We start from the raw sequence: 13,298 nt of genomic DNA on the forward strand, positions 1-13,298 counted from the left end.
TTACTACTTGTTTATAAAAAATTATTGCCCTCGGGTTTTTTCTGATGTGATTGGCAACACGGGCATAATTCCAAAAGGTACTAAGCCAATATGTTTTTGCCGCCGTGTCCACTCTATATGTAACGGTCTTAAGCGGTGTGAAGGAACATTATTTCTCCAGACTTTCGAACTCATAGTCCGTTGCATCCTTCGGTCGTTTTGTCCGGGGACAGTGTGAACGCGATGCGAGCTCTTGTCTCTAATGTGTAGATTTTGGGTTTTTCTAATTAATTCGTGTTCCGGTAAATAACTACCCTGAGCTTTTCTAATTCCGAACTTTCCCAGCATTCTGGTCAATGATGTTTTATCTGTAGGAAATACAGTACTTATTGTAAGTTTTGAATGATTAGCGATGGGATATAAATTCGAATCTGTATTTTTATTCCCACCTCCATCTTCAGTAGTCGAATTTTTATCATTATTTCCATCCTCAGTTTCAGTTTGGCCCGGGTAGACAGTGCTTAGAGTGTTGATGATCATGCTGTATCCGGGATACATAGTGCTTTTAGTGTTACGGTGAGGCGTTGGACTACTGGGCGGGCAGGTCACAAAAGGAGGCCTGGTCCTCTTATTACTTAGAAGAACGGTATCGAAATCTCTTTCGTCATTTGGATATAGTCCTTTATAAGCGTCTCTTCCGTAATTGCCAATAAATAAAGGGAACGCCATAGCAAAATTTGTGTCATTGCCGTAGTTACACCCTCCTTCACAGACTCTAAATGGCGCAGTAAATAAAAGTTGTTCGGGGGTTACAGCAATGTCTAAAAACCAATGTGGGAATGGGATAACGTGGTGTCGTATTTTTTTTGTTTTGAGTATCGGTATGGGTACTGGGTAGTGAAGTGCTCAACGGAATAATCACCTACGTTGAAATAATGATACCTACCCACATTAAGCAGACAGTTATCCTACGAGTGGAAAATCCAAAAATGAAGAGGTGCTAACAAACATTACATAATAGTCCGCAGTACGTAAGTAATTAATCATGGGATTGCATTATTAAGCAACGACGACCCTATGCTAGTCGAATTATTATGAAATATGAGTAAAAAGGCAGATAATATGGAATTGCAAGTGAACTATAGAATTGTAATTCTAAAGTAATTTTTATTTTTATAATCATACAGAGTGGGGCCTGTAACAAAGGCGAATAATTAAACTGTAGGCTATTCTCCTTATACAGATCAACATTTGTTCGGCGACTTTTAAAAATAACTTGTATTTTGATTTTTATCACCCTTGAAAGCTTTTTCTAAGAGGTAATGTATTGCGAATTCTGTTAAGTCTAAAGTGTGACAGACAACGTCAATGACAACAATAATGGCGTACATTGAAGCTAATATTTATTTTGTATGAAAAATTTAAAATTTAAAAACTTCATAATTTTTAAAAGTCACTGAACAAATGTTGATCAGTAGAAGGAGTACAGCCTACAGTTCAATTTTTCGCCTTTGTTACAGGCCCCAGCCTGTATAATTGAAATAATTAATAAGCCATTTCACTAAAACTGATATTCTCAAGCACAAGACACAATGTATAATGTTAACAAGATTCTGAGTTATGACCGCATACCAATAACATTTCTTTAATTTTTTTTGCCATAATTTTTAAAGAACCTTCAGTTGAAAAGCAAGTAAGTTATTGTAAATAAAAAGGCAATATTTTGATAAGTAATTACAGCTACGTATAAACAGTAATGAATTGATGATTCATGTTTTAAGGTATTCGGATACTATTAAAAAACTATTATTACAAACGTGTGGTAAGGATGGGCTTAATAGATCAACATCACACATAAATTTTGTAACTCACCTTCTTTGTTGAGCAATTTTTTTACATACAGTTCTCCATCTGTGGCGTCGGCGGCTGAGTCAGCATCTGATCCTTGTTCTTGGAATAATAAGAAATAATTTAAAGTCATGCGAATTGCTAGGAATCGTAAAGTCATATTTGTGTATAATAAAAAAAAAACATTACAACTTACAGATTGTTCGATCCGATTATGGATAGAGCAATATAATTCGTGCAATTTATTTTTCGCAACAAGTTTCATATAGATTGAAAAGTTAGTATTTTTATATTACCTTCGTAGTTTTTATTGCTGTACTCGTATTGAGCCCTCCATATTTGTATCGGTCTTAACAGGTTCAAAGGATCACCTCTCCAGACATCCAAACTCATGGGCAGTTTCATTTTACGAGCGTCTCCGCCGGGGATAGTGTCTACGCCATGCGTGTTCTTGTCCGAAAAATGTAGACTTTTAGTCTTTCTGACTGATTCATGTGGCGGCAAATAATTACCCGGAGAAATTCTATCAGCAAACTTACGCAGTAACTTGGACATTAACGTTTTATACGTAGGAAATGCAGTACTTTTTGTAAATTTAAAATCATTATTATTATTAGGGGTAGTTAATTTTTCAGTGGGTGAAGTTTCATCAGTATCGACAGTATCTTCGGAGCCATGGTCCATATCAGGCGTGTTCTCAGTGTAGCCGTAGCCGGGGTAGCCGGTGCTTCGAGTGCGAGTGTGGATGGCGGGCGTGCTGTACACCGTGCTGTACTCGTATGCCGGATACCCAGTACTTGTAGTCATGTGGTTATTGACCTTATTAATCGTTGCCCTTATGGGAAAGCAGGACACTAAAGGATACATGGTGGTTTCAATAACACTTGGAATCTGATCAAAATCTCTGTTTTCATTTGGATATGGTTCTTTATAAGCTTGTCTTCCGTAACTTCCAACAAATAAAGGGAACATCATTGAAAAATTTGTGTCATTGCCGTTGCCACACCCTCCCTCACAGACTTCATAGGACGCAGTAAATGAATGTTGTTCGGGACTTCCAGCCATGTCTACAAGTAATAAAAAACAATATTGGAATGAGATAATGTTGCTTCGTGGGTATCTTTTAGGTTTCCTGTTTATGTATGGATTCAAGTATTTCATTGAAACAGAAAGCGAAGAAAAATTACACCATTCTATAATTTGACGTATTTAATAAATATGCAATGTGAATTTCTCCAACCTACACCAAGTAACTAACCTTAAAAAATGAACTACCTACAGTCCTACAAACGTATTAAGGCAAATACGGTTAAGTGTGTCATATGGGGAAGTGTGTGTTTATTGAAAGTTCATACGTTTTTCACTAATAGTGAAAGTATGAACTCGCAAAAAGACTTGTGTCACTTGTGTCAGTAAGTAAAAAGGCCAGACACACTTATCCCCGTATGAAACACCTACCCAAATTGACCTTACAGCTAGGTTTTGCCTATTAGCAACTAACAACAAATCTTCGCGCACCGCAGAGAGCGATAACCACGAGAGCTATGAGGATACCGTATACCATCTCTTTAGAAGTGGCATGTGTGCTGGCAGAGTCTCTACCGTGGGATCTAGATGCAAAAGCCCTCGCAGTGGTTTATATCGCAGGCGCGAGGAGGCGCATTTCAATGGAGACTCGACAGCACCAAGAGAAATCCAAGTACGGCGAGACGGAATTCGTGAAGAAATGGTGAAAATTTGGGAGCAGAGACTAGCGCAGCCCAGTGCAGGCCTTCTCAATTGAAACGGTTCGTCCAGTCCTCAAGCAATAGCTTGACCGGACACATGGTGTGCTGATTTTCCGGCTCACACAGATCCTCTCGGGACATGGATGCTTCGTCAGGAAGCATCTCAAGGATAGAGCCAGAAGGGAAGTGACTGCAGTGTGTCCTCACAGCGTCTGCCCGGAGGATACTGCACAACACACTTTGGAAGTATGTCAGCATGGGAGGAAAAACGCAGCACTCTAAGCGCTGTGGTTGCTCATGACCTCTCTCTGCCCTCCGTCGTCCGAAATATGGTGGACATAGATAGGTCATGAAAAGCTGTGCTGGACTTCTGCGAAGCAGTCACGGCCCAGAAAGAGATGGCAGAGCGAGGTGGGAAAGACGATCCAGCTTCCCAACCAATACGCCGAAAGCGTGTGGGGCGGCGGCGACTGCCGTATGACCGCCAACTACCTCCTTAAAGGTTCCTGTGGGCGACAGACTCGGGAACGTCTGCCGCTTACATAAAGGTCCCTGGGGTGGCCAGCACGCTGTATCTGTGGGGCTCTAGGAAGTAATTTGGAGAGCATCATGTAATCCTCCACAGATGTGTTCGTGGCTGGCGAGGTTGCGGAGGAGTGCCGAAATCTGCCTGTGACCTCGTCCTATTGCCCTGAGGCGGCAATCGAGGAGTTTTAGTGGGTAAAAAATGGGTCTTATTAGCCTATATGGGAGGCCCATATAACCATCCCAGGCCGATCCCTGCGCCTGGGATGGTATGCGTAACGCATTCGTTAATAAGGCCTTCCCACACAAATTCGTATAATACAAGGTGAAGTCATACGATTTCATTAACTATATCAAGATGAATCACAACTTTCGATATGTAAGTTGGATAACAATGCAATATTATGGTACCAATGAGCTGTCCTGACGATGAGATGGTCACATGGACGAAGTAACTGGTAAAAAGGTTCGTGTGCTTATTAAAAAGTCCAAATCATTTTAAGCTGTGTACAAATTATGCGCGGCAATCACTCGAACATTGGATCGGGCGGGCAATGTAGTCCGGGTTTCCCGAGGCAGCGCGATTCAATGTTCGAGTGTTTGCTGCGCATAATCTGTACACAGCTTTACTTAAAGTTTTCTCGATCAGTATTAGGTGGCTGTTGAAAAAAAGGGCATCACTGTAACGCCGTGTCTTGCGTGGGCGACGGTCGCGCGACGATCGCGCGACCGTCGCCGTCGCGTCTTATCACGTCGTCTACTTCCATATCGATAAGGTTTGTTTTCGTATGCGTCGCATCGCCGTCGCGCGACCATCGCGCGACCGTCGCCCAAGCAAGCCACGGCGTAAGAGCTAGTATTAAATCATAGTATTTTGTTGATTATGTTGATAACAAAGACATCTATAACTCCGTATAGACACCTCGGAACCCTCAAGAAAATATATAATAACAACTTAACTCACTGTCTTTATTGACATTCAGTTCTCCATCTGTTGCATCGGGAGCTAAGTTAGCATTTGACTCATCTTTTTGGAATAATAAAAGATAATGTAACGCCGCACGAATTACTAGGCAACGGAACTTCATATTTGTAAATAAAAAAAAACATAACGACTTACAAATTGTTCAAGTTCCATTATAGATGTGGCAATATGATTCGTGCAATTTATTTTTGCAACAAGTTTCATATCGTTGGAAAAGTTAGTGTTGTTTTTATTACCCACGTTGCTACTTACGAAATCGCGTACAAATGAAATGTTTGGTTGACAGATGTTCAATACGTGTAATTAGTTTCCGTTAGTCATGCGCTCTTATGCCGTGCGTCGGCCCGGCGTAGTGTATCGTCGGCTGATATTTATGTAGGCACATTAATTTATGTCTGTCACTGACTCCAACGTCTTTCCAATTGGCGAAAGAGTTAACAATTGTCTCGCTGGGTGCGAGGTAAAAATAGTCGCCCAAGACCGTGGCCCAGAGAGTGAGGGAATGTTAATAAATTCAAGTGTAGTGACATAACTCATACGCATCTCTGTTTATACTGAACATGCCAACAATAATTTCAAAAATACTTGTTAACAATAGAAAGCTCGGTGAAGCTGAAATGGACCGGAAATTATGATTATATTGATTATTGATTCGTAACAGTATAGAATCTAACAATATAAAAAGCCTTGGGAAGTTAGTCATCCTTGCGTTATCCTTGACAACTAAGGGAAGTTGGTATTTTTATATAAACCTTGTAGCAAAAAAATGGTTGCCGGGTTGAACTACCTAATAATATGTAGGCATTAATCGCCGATACTTACTCTACATTTCCCAAAGTTTCATAATTGAGAAAATTATAATTATGGCTCTTGCTCTAAAATCAGTGTATTGAAAGTCGTATGCGAGTTCTCGCTCCGTGTAAATGGGCCCTAAGAATTTGTGTGGGTCTGTGGGTATCATTTTAGATTTTTAACACACCGTACACCGTGTTAACGGTTTTTATACACCCTGTTATTTTGTTTTCCTTTAAATTCGACACGTCGTTAAGTCAGGTCAGTATCTGACGGCAAATGTTAAAATAAATCATATTATATTATTAAATAGTAGGTATGTAGTAAAGGTTGTGAATGATTTGTTAAGTTATTAAATTTGTTTAATGTAAATATGTCTCGATAAAAGTAAGAGTTAAGACACTAGTTTCTGATTTAATTGCAATTAACCAGATCAGATCCTTCCCTTAAAGTGAAAGGATATAAATAAAGACAGGTAGTATGTGCCCACATACTACCTGTCTTTATTGATATCCTTAAAGTAATGCGCCCGCATTACTTTGCATCTGATAGCGGTACTCAGAATTGAGTCTATTTCAATAGAAATTGTAAATAAGTTTATTCTTTGTATAAAAATGTCAATAAACATTGTGCATTATGAACTAAAATAATATCCTATGTGGCTATGTATGAGAGATAGATTAGGTTTCTTATGCGCATTTGCGCACTGAGAATAAAAATGAAGGATCCTACCTAAGTATGTCACATACATGTATAATAATGATTTTATTCTCTTTATTCATTTTAATTCTTAGGCTAGGTTTTATAATATGATTATAAAAGTAAAATACAAAACCACATACAAAACAATACAAAATATATAAACACATTATAAAAAACCTAACCTAGGGTGCCGCCAGCAGCGGGGCAGGGCCCAAGCTGCCGGTGGTTAGGGCTGCAGAGAGAGGAACCGTCGGACTATCCGCGCCGTGTCCAAGATCACCGCCTTCTGCATCTGATCCTTGACCCTTTTATTATTATTATTATCACAATCTTATCCTCTAGCCAGTCGCTGAGACACACGTCCAGGTCATCCAGCCATTTCCGGGGTTTTCTTTTTTCACTGTTTTAAGGAACCAATTAAATACTTGAGTTTTAATATCAACTGGATTACATGAAAGGGTCTTGCTCTTGACAAACGAACTGACAACATAGTGATCCGAGATAGTCATCCTAAGTGTAAGGATTCCCTTTCTTTCTTAATTAATTGCCAAACGAACCTTAAGGAAGTTGATAATTTAAATTGTTTTTAACGAACCAAATTATGTTATTTTCCTGTATTTTTTAACTTTAAATTCATTAGGTCCGTCATTAGGTATTATACAAGAAATATTAAAATATAGTGAAATACGTTTTGTTTACTTGTTTTAATTAAGATTTTTAGTTAATGTAGCAAACGTTTTAAGGTAACTAATTAATTTCAACTCTCCCGCCGCGGCCGACCGCGAGGAGGCGTCAAAACGGGCCCATTAAAATTATTGTTGACTATTAAAACGATCGATCATTCGGCTATTTGCAAATGGAATGATGGCGAGGCGTGTCTATTATAACAAATTGTGCTCATGAATTACAAATATTTTAATGCGTCAATTTGTTGAACTCAATAAGGGCCGATTTAGACAGTACGAGACCTCGCATGCGAGTTTCATTAGCAATTCGGCATAGCAGACCGGGCGCCTGAATGTGATGTAACCTCACTAGTCACCAATGTGTCTAAAATCGCATGCCGTCTAAGCGAGCCTTTAAATTCTGACGCATTTCTTGTGTAAAGCTGTATTTAGCTTATTCATTTTAATGAATGGAATTGTTCAGTGGTCATTGAAAACCGATTGTAGGTTCAATCACAAGATTCAATTATATCGAATCAATGATTGTATGTCAAATACACAATGGAGAAGAGAATGCAGCGGCAGTATTTAAAAGTCGGTGTCGTAAGTAAGTTCTATTCTTAAACATCCACCTAATCGATGTCTAGGCTTCGTTGGTCATTGTAACATTTAATTATCTTCAATTTGGCCGATTGCCTGCTTTACCTGCTAGGTATCCCATAGTCTTGGCGGGTTTCCAAATGATTACATTCACTGAACTGTCAAAGATAAGTTATTTTAGATACCTCGACATTGAGAATTTGAGTTACGGGCGTTGAGTGGATGTGTCATACAGATGTGACATTGGACGACTGAATCTAGTGTCATTTTACTTTGTTCAATAGTGTCTTTTGTTAAACTGTCATTTCATTTTGATTAATGATCGGTGCATTATTGTACAAAATAATTTAACAGCTTGCTGAAAGAATTATATATTCATTTTGTATTGTTACTAATGACTGTTATTTTATTTAAACTTCCGCCATTGAGAAAATAACAGTCATTAATACTTACGTTAATAATAATTATCTTTATCTTTAAAGATAATGATTGCACGTCCGTCTTTAGAATTAACTAACCACCTAACAAGTATCTTTTAGGACTTTTTAAACTTCATTATACTTAGGTCGTTCCAACTCCATCTGTTGCTGACGTACAAAGCTTTATATTGTATTTTTAATTGTGCATGGGTCTTCATGTATTGTGCGGTAGGAAGTAAACCCTCTCGTATGAGAAACTACATTTTCTGCAAGTATTTCGTAAGTCTGGTACCCTTTATTAATTTAATCTTCTTTGAATGTACTTGGGAAATCATAGACTGACAGCAATAATGTGTTTTTCATAATTAACCTAAAAGTTATAATGTGGTAGCCACGTAATGCGTCGATGGTCAGGATGACCTTATATCTTCTGGGAACTTATATCCTTAACAATAATATGAATGAGTATGTTTTATTGGATTTTTACTTATTTATTTAGTATTCCTTATATTAAATAAAAGTGTCAGTGATTGTTTATAAGTTCAAACAATAAGATACTTTTGGTGGTACAATAAAGGTGACAATGTAGATTAATGACGATGAGAAGAAAATACCAAATGTGCAGTAGCGTTCATTTTGATCCTTTCTTCATTTCAGTTCACGACTTTCATGATATGAGCATTAAAGCGTGATTATATTTTTTATGCTCGTGTATATATTAACTGTATATATTAACTCAAAATGTCCATCATAATTAGTAGGATAGCAGCTATTTGTCAACAATCCACTTTTAAGTTATTGCCGGTTGAAACTGTTAATCAATATGCATATATTTTTTAAAAGCCCATAGGTACCTAATCATTAAACATTTAAATACATATTTTTGACCATAGTAAACTATTTAAAATTTATCGGATAAGTATTTACAATATTGGCTTTTAAGCGGATCGTGATATTTACAATACAAAGTATCTAATTGTTTAAAACAAACACTGTCACTTTTATTTTGAATAAGTATATAGTACACATGCTGATATCGCATAGCACTAAATTTTATTAATGGTAACATCGCTTTGCATTGCTAGAAACAAATAAATATTGAAATAATTCTGAAATGTTCATACTTATTACACATCTGTAAAAAAATACTATAATACTCTAGCAAGGCACAGCAGGTGTTTAAAAGGGATGAAGTGACGATTCGTTTAAAATCATTTTTTGATTACCTTTTATCGAACTTGGACCCAACACGGTATTTAACGCAAGCATAGGTTGAATAATGAAAACGACAATAAAACTTAAATATTTATTGCCTTATTTCGAGACATATTAGAGATAGGAATGCGGACAGCTTCCGAGCGGAGTTTGGTTACTCTAGAGGTTGGTTGCACCGCTCGCGCGGTTTCGTGGGCAGCTCCGTCACGACAAGGAAATCCTGTAACAGTACCAGTAAGGTCACGCGGGAGCCTGGGAGGAGTCCGCGGAGCGAGGCCAAGCGAAGGTGTTAGAGCGAAGCTAGATGGAGACGGTGTTAAAGCCGAGTTTAGAATACTTCCTCGAGATTATGGACTTGGTGTGGTAGCGGTGGAAGCGCGCGCCCGTGGAGACGGCGCGCAACAGCGCCGTGTCGCGGCTGGCCTGGCGCGCGCGGTAGTTGGCGTCCTTCGCGATGTACGTGCGCAGCGCGCGCTCGCCCCACGTCTGCGCGCGCGGCTTCTCCGTCACGATGCCCTTGTTCCGTCGGTCCAGGTAGTTGATCACGTCGTCGTAGTAGTTGTGTCGGTAGTCGTACATATAATTATATTGCAGGAACTTGGGCCTGAAAGGAAAAATAAAGCCTTAAAAGAAAATAAACGACAAGGACAGGTTGGGCCGTGGCGCAGTCCTCTTCTCCCGTATACAAATGGTTAAAGCACACGCGCTCTCTCACCTGACCCAGTGTTTGAATACTAGTTTCTTAGGCTCTGTGACGACGACGGGTTCGGGTGCCGGCGGCTCGGCCTCCTCGGGCTTGGCCTCCTCGGCGGCCTCGGCGGGAGCCTCTTCTGGCGGGGGCTCGGGGGCTGCGGATTCTTCGATATCAGCATCGTCCCACATTTTGAAAGGTGGTGGGTTTCTGCGTATAAAAATCACTATACGTTAATACAAATGTACACAATACACTAATATTCGTTCGACACACAAGTGTTGTTATGTCTAAGTCACAGAGTTCACGGACCTAACTGGGATTGGAGAAGCGTGTGGATCGGGTGATCGCTTATCTACGACTGGTACCGGCGTCCCCGATGGCTCTCGCAGCCTCCCGATTTATCTGTTTGCGCCCCCACCTGACTGTCGCAAGCGCTGTGTGCGTGATGTTTGCTGCCAATGATGTTCTGTCAATACACTGACCGTGCTCTTCACACGCAAATTCCTCGACATTTATATCCCGTTGCCAAACAGCAAAGCGCGTATGCGGATATAGAGGTGCAATAAACGCTCATTTAAAATTCCTGATAAGGGAAAAATAATTAATCTTTCCTTTAAATTTTCGCACTAACTCTCGTTGACTTTATGATGATAAATTTAATTAGTTTATGGTTTAAATTTAAGTACACAAGATATTATTTTGCCACTATAAGTAGTGAACTTATTGGTAAATGGGTGAATCAACTTTTTCTTGCTTTTTGCAAGAATTACCCTTACTTATTATTAGGTCTTCTTTTGTGATTTTTAACCTTACCATCGTGAATAAAGAACCTTATTTCACGTATACCAATTAGGGAAAAAATTAAAAACTATTCATTTTTAATTAAAACAATATGTGACCCAGTGGAAGAGACACTTTTTAGGGTTCCGTAGTCAACTAGGAAACCTTATAGTTTCGCCATGTCTGTCTGTCCGTCCGTCCGTCCGTCCGTCCGTCCGTCCGTCCGTCCGTCCATCCGTCCGTCCGTCCGTCCGTCCGTCCGTCCGCGGATAATCTCAGTAACTGTAAGCACTAGAAAGCTGAAATTTGGTACCAATATGTATATCAATCACGGCAACAAAGTGCAACAATAAAAAATGGAAAAAAATGTTTTATTAGGGTACCCCCCCTACATGTAAAGTGGGGGCGGATATTTTTTTTCATTCCAACCCCAACGTGTGATATATTGTTGGATAGGTATTTAAAAATGAAGAAGAGTTTACTAAGATCATTTTTTGATAATATCAATATTTTCGGAAATAATCGCTTCTAAAGGAAAAAAAAGTGCGTCCCCCCCCTCTAACTTTTAAACCCTATGTTCAAAAAATATGAAAAAAATCACAATAGTAGATCTTTATAAAAACTTTCTAGGAAAATTGTTTTGAACTTGATAGGTTCAGTAGTTTTTGATAAAAATACGGAAAACTACGGAACCCTACACTGAGCGTGGCCCGACACGCTCTTGGCCGGTTTTTTCATACTAAAGTGAGGGACAGCTATGTCCACTGGGTCACTGCTCGAAACAAAGTTATAAAATAGGAAATCCTATAATTACATGTTGTATTGCGTAGCTAGTATATTTGTCTTTAATATAATAAGTATACATTAATTAGACTAAAACCCAATAAAATTTTCTGACCACATGTACTTAGTCGAAGTATGCGAAATTTTGCTGGCAAAGAAAAGTTGATTCGCCCAAATAATAGTGCTTTATTGAGCATTTTGTAAATATGGGGCTAATTTATATTATGCCAAATATGTAACTATACACCTGAATGAAAATAAATAATAATAAAAGCCAATTATCAAACATTGTGCGATGAGCGATATCAAGATCTATATGATTACTAGTATAAAATTTAAATTCATACACCCAATCAATTTTTTTATATTATGCAAACGTCTTTCCTTTAGTTTTTAAATAACTTAAAAATAATACAACTAGGGAACAAATCAAACTATTTTATTGAATATTTTTGATTTGTTATTTTTCAAGTAGTCACACTACTATATATAAATTATAAATTGAAATAGATATCATACACGAAAGAAAAAACGGCAAGGCCCACTGGTGGCCGAGCCGGGAATCGAACCCGGGTCTTCAGCTTACGCGGCTGACGTCTGGTCTAGTGGTAAAGCGGCGGGCGTGTGGTCTAGTGGTAAAGACGTCAGCCGTGTAAGCTGAAGACCCGGGTTCGATTCCCGGCTCGGCCACCAGTGGGCCTTGCCGTTTTTTCTTTCGTGTATGATATCTATTTCAATTTATTAAAAAAAAAATATATTTATTACTTTAAGTAAGTACTTCAGGAAAAATTATATTGATCTAAGCTTTGTTGATCATCGACAACGAATCGCTTTGACGCATTATTGTTACTCGTCGACTCTCATATCATACATATGCTCGTATGTCATAAGTTCATAACAATGCAAACCTTGCGTCAGTTGCGTCTTACGTGGGCGGCGCCGCTACTGGCTTGCGTGGGCGACGGTCGCGCGACGGCGATGCGACACATACGAAATCAAACCTTATCGATATGGAAGTATGAGACGCGACGGCGACGGTCGCGCGACCGTCGCCCATGCAAGACATGGCGTTAGTGCGAGAAAAACATGATATGTTTTGAATGATTTTTATTACTTCAAACAAGTGACTTAAATAAATACATGATACCTACGACTTTTAGAACCGGTTATTAAGAAACAATTAATTTTGATATCCAAGCAATCAAGCAAGTGCTTTCACTTGCTTATTACAATATTATTTAGAATTTGGAAACTTGAGCGTAGTGAGGGTTTCAAAGCTCGTAGGTTAATTGAATGTTGCCACCGAGTGAAACACAATTTTTCACCACACCAACACTATGAAAATATTAACTGTATAATATCAAACTAAACCCAATCGGCCATCAAATAATTTAATATTTATGAGTAAAATCATCATTTATACGCGAATTCCAACCAGATTTGGGCATCAAGTTGAAATTTGTATGAAATAACTATTGTGGATAAAATGCAACTTTCTTATCCGTTTTTGAAGTAGCAAAAGAGCCTTCACCAGTTGGGATGGTGAAAAAAAATGTGATGACGAGCTTATAATACCTACTCGTA

The 13,298-nt window shown here is 38.8% G+C and overlaps 2 protein-coding genes and 1 non-coding gene across 4 annotated transcripts; 1 reads left to right on the plus strand and 2 right to left on the minus strand.

Annotated features, from left to right (window-relative positions):
* LOC125241319 lies at positions 1 to 5,140 on the minus strand. Its single transcript, XM_048149733.1, has 4 exons — positions 5,044 to 5,140; positions 2,124 to 2,894; positions 1,852 to 1,929; positions 1 to 520 (listed from the first exon to the last, which is right to left on the minus strand). Exons 2-4 carry the CDS (start codon positions 2,890 to 2,892, stop codon positions 516 to 518), a joined length of 852 nt encoding a protein of 283 aa, XP_048005690.1. The 5' UTR covers positions 2,893 to 2,894; positions 5,044 to 5,140; the 3' UTR covers positions 1 to 515.
* Positions 5,141 to 9,534: 4,394 nt separating this feature from the next.
* LOC125241341 (flightin) lies at positions 9,535 to 10,621 on the minus strand. Of its 2 annotated transcripts, XM_048149762.1 has the most exons (4): positions 10,461 to 10,621; positions 10,173 to 10,358; positions 9,798 to 10,061; positions 9,535 to 9,677 (listed from the first exon to the last, which is right to left on the minus strand). In XM_048149762.1, exons 2-4 carry the CDS (start codon positions 10,337 to 10,339, stop codon positions 9,662 to 9,664), a joined length of 447 nt encoding a protein of 148 aa, XP_048005719.1. In that variant the 5' UTR covers positions 10,340 to 10,358; positions 10,461 to 10,621; the 3' UTR covers positions 9,535 to 9,661. The 2 variants fall into 2 exon arrangements, with proteins under 2 accessions (XP_048005719.1, XP_048005718.1); XM_048149761.1 differs by having other exon boundaries at positions 9,535 to 10,061; positions 10,461 to 10,620.
* A 1,711-nt stretch (positions 10,622 to 12,332) lies between these two features.
* Positions 12,333 to 12,404, plus strand: Trnat-ugu. Its single transcript has one exon. It is a non-coding gene; the product is annotated as a tRNA-Thr (tRNA).
* The last annotated feature ends 894 nt before the right edge of the window (positions 12,405 to 13,298 follow it).

The sequence above is a fragment of the Leguminivora glycinivorella genome, chromosome Z (assembly GCF_023078275.1).
Source record: "Leguminivora glycinivorella isolate SPB_JAAS2020 chromosome Z, LegGlyc_1.1, whole genome shotgun sequence".
Lineage (NCBI taxonomy): Eukaryota > Metazoa > Arthropoda > Insecta > Lepidoptera > Tortricidae > Leguminivora > Leguminivora glycinivorella.